Here is a 7,398-nt window from a genome sequence, read left to right on the forward strand (position 1 = left end):
CGCCAAACAAAACTATGCTGTTTTTCAGCCTTCCTAAAACGCATACAGCACAGCTACTATCTCAATAAAATCCATGTTAACCATTTAGCAACAAAGCTACAGTCTCCGGGGAGACAGAAGCCCGGCCCATGATGCGAATCTGCATCTATTGTGAAGTGAATTTCACATGTGAATGTTCACACTTCTATTGACAATAGCATGATTTATTTGCATGTGCCACGTCTGGTGTGAATACAGCATAACTTCGGAAAACTATGATATTTTAGGTCAAATTTAAGAGCTCTTTGATCCTTCATAGACAGCGAGTTTCCCAACTCATTTGAAATTCAGAAAAAAAAAACATCCTTAAAACAGACTATTGTTCAATCTGAATATTAACAAGTTACAATACTTTTGTGTGCACAAAAAAAACTAAATAATGACTTTAACATTTTTTAACATTTCTAAGTGTCAGTATAGGGCACAGGTTCATGTGCCTCTGATGTTTTACCGCAGATGTGCATGGCTTTGTTTCAAACAGAAAGTTGCGTGTAGGTATCTCTGTGGGTTTACCAAAGGACATAAGGCTACTGAGCATACACAATATACTGACAATGAGGAGAAGAAACTGTAATCAACTGTGTCATTATGTTTTATGTGCACACAAATGTCAAAACACTTCGATTAAATCACTTAAATTAGGCAGGGGTGTCCAAACTCTTTCCTGGAGGGCCGGTGTCCTGCTAAGTTTAACTTCAACTTGCCTCAACACACCTACCAGAAAGATTCTAGTATATTTAGTGAGAGCTTGATAAGCTGGTTCGGGTTTGTTTGATTAGGGTTAGAGCTAAACTCCTCAGGACACCAGCACTCCAGGACCGAGTTTGTACACCCCTGGTTTAAGGCATATGGTCAGTTTTTTTTTGTAAGTACTGTACTTTGAATGAAGAAATTGTGGAATATGGAGAATGAGTAAGCTCTCAAATTTCATCCAAAATATCTTAACTTGTATTCCGATGACTTGAGAATGTGTATATAATAACATAATTGTCCTTTTTGTTTTAAACTAACCCTTTAATGACGCAAATATTACAAGAGCTATTCTAGAGAAACTGCATGTTGCAGCCTCACTCTTGCAATGTTCACCCTCAAACCTCAGCTTCACAATAACTTAATTATTGCACAAGATCTGCTGTGGTATATCTTTCATTTGTGGTCAGTGTTTTTTAAATTAAACCAGAGAAGTAAATGCAGTCATTATCATAGCTCTTTTGTGTTGAATAAAGATCAGGCAAATGGGATCCTTTATAGTCACTCTTGTTTTATAAAATGCTTGAATGTGTTTGCTTGCCTTTCAGGTGACCGGCTTCCTGAGTTGGATTGTAAGGTCATGGACAGATGTAGAAAACAACATTGTGTCAGTTGAGAGAGTGAAAGAGTATGCAGACACACCGAAAGAAGTGAGTGTGGATGTACAGCCTCTCAGTGCCAAATATAATGTGCTATGAATTATAGAAAACAAAAGCTCTAAGAGCCCATTTCTTTCATTGTTGCAATAAGCAATGGCAAGCATTTTTTTTTGCCATACCTCATTTCTCTCTATATCATTATTTACAGGCAGCTTGGAGCATAGAGGGAAGCTCTTTGCCCCCTTCTTGGCCTCAAACAGGGACCATAGAATTTCAAGATTATGGCCTTCAATACCGTAAAGGCCTTGAGCTGGCTCTAAAGGGCATCTCTGTTCACATCCATGAGCGGGAGAAGGTATAAATAAATTCTAAATGAGCAACTACTTTTAAAAATATTATTGCTGTCAGTTTTTAACACAATTCTTTGCTTCATTTTTCTTGGACAAAGCTAGATTCTTGTAGAGCTTGAGGGAATAGTTTGCCCAAAGATATAAAGATAAAACTTATTTAAACCAAGTAATTTATCCATTTTTAAAGTATTAAGTAGGATATACTGTAAAAGCGCATCGTTGTAATTATACACGACTGTGGTAATGCAAAGTGTTCTTAATAATAGCTTCTATAATTTCCTTGTCTGGAAGTTAAGTAATGCTGAACGTTTTCTCACAGACTCTTTGTTTCCTTCTCTTTTCAGATTGGTATTGTGGGAAGAACTGGTGCAGGAAAGTCATCGTTGGCTCTTGGAATTTTCCGAATCTTGGAAGCAGCAAAAGGAGAGATTTACATTGATGGAATCAATATCGCAGAGATCGGGCTTCATGATCTAAGATCCCGCATCACCATTATTCCACAAGTGCGTAAAACTGATATACTTCACCTGGTGGCACTAGCCTGCTCAATAATAAATTAGCCTGCTCAATAATAACTGTTTCTTATAAGCTGTTTCCATCCACAGATGTGAATTAGAACTATTTGCAATACTGGAATATCACATGAAACATTTACAAATAAAGCACAGTTTCCATCCAATGAGTCAAACAGAACAAAATTGTAACTTTCAAAAATTTCTGCCAGTATTTAAAAAGAAAAATGAAATTTGCTGTGGTGGGAGAAGTCACTGTGGCCCTTGTTCCTCATATCAGTGGTCCCCAGCCTTTTTGTGACTGTGGTCTGGTCAACACTTGACAATTTTTTTCTGTGAATCGGGACAAGTGGGGGGTGTTAGTGGTTTGTAGGTTGCTAGACGACCATCAACCGTTTTCTAAGAGGATGACAAGCTAAAAAAACATTGCTGTCACTCTGCTACATGTTTTATTAATGGAGAAAATTACAAAGTAGACAAAGGTGTTTGTCTGAGACAACTAGTCTACTGAAGTGTGCATATGGCATACAAACTGAAGCTGATCGGTCAGTTTTTGTCATGTGACTCCTGGTGCGATTTGTTGACAAATGGGTTGCGGATCCATTCCTTAGCAGTTTGCGAGTCCTTTACTGGGTATTTTCCCCTTAGCAATGAAACTTTCCAAAGACGTCTGTTTCTTACTCATTTTGCTGCTTGTGGGTCAAATTTGGCTGACCGAGATGTTAGATTTATTTTTTAAAAATAAAAGATCATTCAGACAAAAAATAATTCATGATTTCTTGTGCGGCACTGTACCAATTGGTCCACAGACCGGTGTCGGTACCTGGCCCGGTGGTTAAGGACCATTGCATTATATAATAAATTACCATTTAAATTTTGGAGCACACCAGTTTAAGACAGTTCTGGAAGGTATTAATACCAAACACTCTGATGACAGACTTTAGCTTTTTGGCTTATCCCTTTATTAATCTGGGGTCGCTACAGTGGAATGAACCGCCAACTTATCCAGCATATGTTTTACGCAGCGGATGCCCTTCCACCTGCAACCCATCACTGGGACACATCCATACAAACTCATTCACACACATATGCACAACGGACAATTTAGCCTACTCAATTCACCCGTACCGCATGTGTTTGGACTTGTGGGGGAATCCTAAGCACCTGCGAACACAGGCAGAACATGCAAACTTCACACAGAAACGCCATCTGACCCAGCCGAGGTTTGAACCAGCAACCTTCTTGCTACATGCTACCCATTGCGCCACCATGCAACCCCGCCATATTCCAAATTGTGCATAAAATAAGTGGATGAAAACACAGCTATAGTCATGATTTCAATTATCTCCGAACTCCTAACAAATCTGTGTTTTGCATCTTCCTAGGACCCAGTGCTGTTCTCTGGATCTCTCCGCATGAACCTCGACCCCTTCAACGCCTATTCTGATGAGGAGGTGTGGAATGCCCTGGAACTGGCTCATCTTAAAAACTTTGTGTCTGAACTGCCAGATAAACTCAACCATGAATGCTCAGAAGGTGGAGAAAATCTCAGGTATGTGCATCCAAGTGTGCTAATATTTCACAATTTCAAATCTCTAAAAAAGTATTTTGAAGTATTTTTAATAACACTTTATAATAACTACAAACTATAAATCATTTATTAAGCATTAGCAAATAGTTAAGCATTAACTCTACATTTATAAACATTAGTAAGCAGTTTATAACTGCAGCTACAAATGCTCTATTCTTGACTTATAACCACATTTAAAATGTGCTTAATAATTGTATTTTCATACTTAGTAAATGATTAATTTTTCATTACTAAATTAAGTATCACATTATTTACAAACCAGTTGTATTTAAGAGTAGTTGAGGGTTTTTAGGATCATTCAGAATGAGTTAGTAAATTATTAATAATACATTGAAATTAACGTTTATATGTCTTATTATTCAGGCATATATTAATGGTTACTATGAATGTTAATAAATGCTTTATTAACTCAACTTCACCTAGTTTTGTGACCTAATCTAAAGTGAGGACTACTCATGCTTTATAAATCCTTTATAAATGACAAATAAAGGCTCAGTTAAATTCTAAACAGGAAAAATGACATTATTCATTCCTATTCAATTAAAGATACACAAATGAAACTGTACTTCAAATAAAAAATAAATCTTTGCAACCTGATCTAAAATAAAATCACTGTAGAGTTTAAAAATTACATTTTATTACATTGTTTAATTATTATATTGTTGTTTTATCCAGTTTTGTTGTATTTTGACACTCCTGTTATTCAGCAATGTTTAAACTTTACAGTAATTTTACATTTTAGAAAAGATTGCAAAGATTATAGTTCATTTGATACTGAGCCTTTATTTGTCATTTATAAGGGATTTATAAAGCATAAATAGTCCTCACTTTAATAAATGTTGATTTCAATAGTTAATTAATCATTTACTAACTCATTCTGAATGATCCTAAAAACCCTCAACTACTCTAAAATACAACTTGTTTGTAAATGATGCGATACTTAATTTAGTAATGAAAAATTAATCATTTACTAAGTATGAAAATACAATTATTAAGCACATTTTAAATGTGGTTATAAGTCAAGAATACAGCATTTGTAGCTGCAGTTATAAACTGCTTACTAACGTTTATAAATGTTGAGTTAATGCTTAACGGATAATGAATTCACTATTAGCTAATGCTTAATAAATGATTTAGAGTGTGTAGTTATTATAAAGTGTTACCGTATTTTTATTCCTTGATCACAATTGACCTGGAAAGGTGTGATTTTTTTTTTTTTTTTTTGTTGATTGAGATTAAAAGTGGTGAATGTTTTATTTTCTCCTGCAGTCTTGGTCAGAGGCAGCTGGTATGCCTAGCAAGAGCTCTTCTCAGAAAGACAAAAGTTCTGGTGCTGGATGAGGCAACAGCTGCACTGGACCTGGAGACAGACACGCTGATCCAGTCAACCATCCGCAGCCAGTTTGAGGATTGTGCAGTTCTTACTATAGCACACCGCCTCAATACCATCATGGACTACACAAAGTAAGTCATGATATGCAGATAATAATCATTGGTTGCCAAAGAGTTTAGACCATGTTACTGCAACTGGAAATATGCTCAAATATAAAAATATTCTCTTTTGTGTTCATTTGCTTGTCGCATTAACCAAATAAAAACTGCTTAAAATGTAACTAATATATTCAAGCTGTGCTGAATATAATGCAGTATTATATACTGACAATTGAAAATTAACAAATGTGACAGGAACTTTTGCATTTCCTTTTGGTACTCTGGAACTATAAATAAGAATAGGCCTTAGTCAGGTTAGACAACATTGGCCGCATGTATCCTGTAAGCCATGAGGTCATTATCTGCCAGTGTCATTTACATTCATAATATGTCCTGTGGACAAACATTTCAGAATCTCAGTACTAATCCAGTTGGTTCTTGCCTACTGGTTTCTGCCCACTTCTGACTTTCTTTATAATTCACAAACTGTTTTTAATGATATAGTTGAAGTATACGATTTTAGATACACCATAGTTCACCCAAAATTTAAATACCCATTTCTTATCATAATAATGTTTCAGTTTCTTCTTCTGTTGAACACAAAGGACAATAAAATAAAATACACTCACCGGCCACTTTATTAGGTACATTTTACCAGTGCTGGGTTGGACCCACTTTTGCCTTCAGAACTGCCTTAATTCTTCGTGGCATAGATTCAACAAGGTACGCGAAATATTCCTTAGAGATTTTGCTCCATATGACATGATAGCGTCACGCAGTTGCTGCAAATTTGTCGGCTGCACATCCATGATGTGAATCTCCCGTTCCACCACATCCCAAAGGTGCTCTGTTGAGCTCTGAAGACTACTGAGGCCATTTGAATACAGTGAACTCGTTGTCATGTTCAAGAAAACAGTCTGAGATGATTCGCGGTTTATGCCATGGCGCGTTATTTTGCTGGAAGTAGCCATCAGAAAATGGGTACACTGTGGTCATAAAGGGATAAACATGGTCAGCAACAATACTCAGGTAGGCTGTGGCGTTGACAGGATGTTCAATTGGTACTAATGGGCCCAAAGTTTGCCAAGAAAAAAATCCCCCACACCCTTACACCCCCACCACCAGCCTGAACAGTTGATACAAGGCAGGATGGATCCATGCTTTCATGCTGTTGATGCCAAATTCTGACCCGACCATCAAAATGTGACAGCAGAAATCGAGACTCAATAAACCAGGCAACATTTTTCCACTTTTCTTATTGTCCAATTTTGGTGAGCCTGTGCAAATTGTAGCCTCAGTTCCCAGTTCTTAGCTGACAAGAGTGGCACCCGGTGTGGTCTTCTGCTACTGTAGCCCATCTGCCTCAAGGTTGGACGTGTTGTGCATTCAGAGATGCTCTTCTGCAGACCTCGGTTGTAACAAGTAATTATTTGAGTTACTGTTGCCTTTCTATCAGCTGGAACCAGTCTGGCCATTCTCCTCTGACATCAACAAGTCATTTGCGCCCACAGAACAGCCACAGGTATTTTATCTTTTCTGACCATTCTCTGTAAACCCTAGAGATGGTTGTGGGCGAAAATCCTAGTAGATCAGCAGTTTCTGAAATACTCAGACCAGTTTGTCCGGCGCCAACAATCCTGCCACATTCAAAGTCAAATCACCTTTCCTCCCAATTGATGCTCGTTTTGAACTGCAGAAGATCATCTTGACCATGTCTACATGCCTAAATGCATTTAGTTGCTGCCTTATGACTGGCTGATTAGAAATTTGCATTAATGAGCAGTTGTTACCTAATAAAGTGGCCGGTAAGTGTATGCTGGAAGTCAGTAATTATTGATTTCCATAGTTTGTTTTTCCTTCTATGGATGTCAATGGTTATTGTTTCTTGGATTCTTTAAAATATCTTATTTTGCATTTATTAGGAAAAAAAAAAGTAATGATGGTTTAGAACAACTTGAGAGTGAATAAACACTAAATGAGCATTTTGTATATATCTAGCAGGTTTTCATAACACAACGTGCCCATTTGCTAATCTAAATTAGCCTAAATATAAAGTTAGTTTTGATCGCCACACCGTTTCGATTCCCACTCCCACACACTAAAGTTTGTAAAACCGCGTGTTTATT

At 37.0% G+C, this 7,398-nt stretch overlaps 1 protein-coding gene across 6 annotated transcripts in view; it reads left to right on the forward strand.

Moving 5' to 3' along the window:
* Nucleotides 1-7,398, forward strand: part of abcc6a (ATP binding cassette subfamily C member 6a) — a 57,895-nt gene that overhangs the window by 48,840 nt on the left and 1,657 nt on the right. For all 6 annotated transcript variants that reach the window (XR_015493224.1, XR_015493223.1, XR_015493225.1 and 3 more), the window contains exons 26-30: nucleotides 1,338-1,439; nucleotides 1,597-1,743; nucleotides 2,083-2,241; nucleotides 3,636-3,802; nucleotides 5,111-5,305. Coding sequence is in view for 2 of the 6 variants with exons in the window: in XM_087256703.1 (XP_087112829.1) it covers nucleotides 1,338-1,439; nucleotides 1,597-1,743; nucleotides 2,083-2,241; nucleotides 3,636-3,802; nucleotides 5,111-5,305 (770 nt within the window). In the remaining 4 variants the exon portion in view is untranslated. The remainder of the gene's footprint in view (nucleotides 1-1,337; nucleotides 1,440-1,596; nucleotides 1,744-2,082; nucleotides 2,242-3,635; nucleotides 3,803-5,110; nucleotides 5,306-7,398) is intronic.

The sequence above is a fragment of the Danio rerio genome, chromosome 6 (assembly GCF_052040795.2).
Source record: "Danio rerio strain M-AB ecotype USA chromosome 6, GRCz13ab, whole genome shotgun sequence".
NCBI classification, from domain to species: domain Eukaryota; kingdom Metazoa; phylum Chordata; class Actinopteri; order Cypriniformes; family Danionidae; genus Danio; species Danio rerio.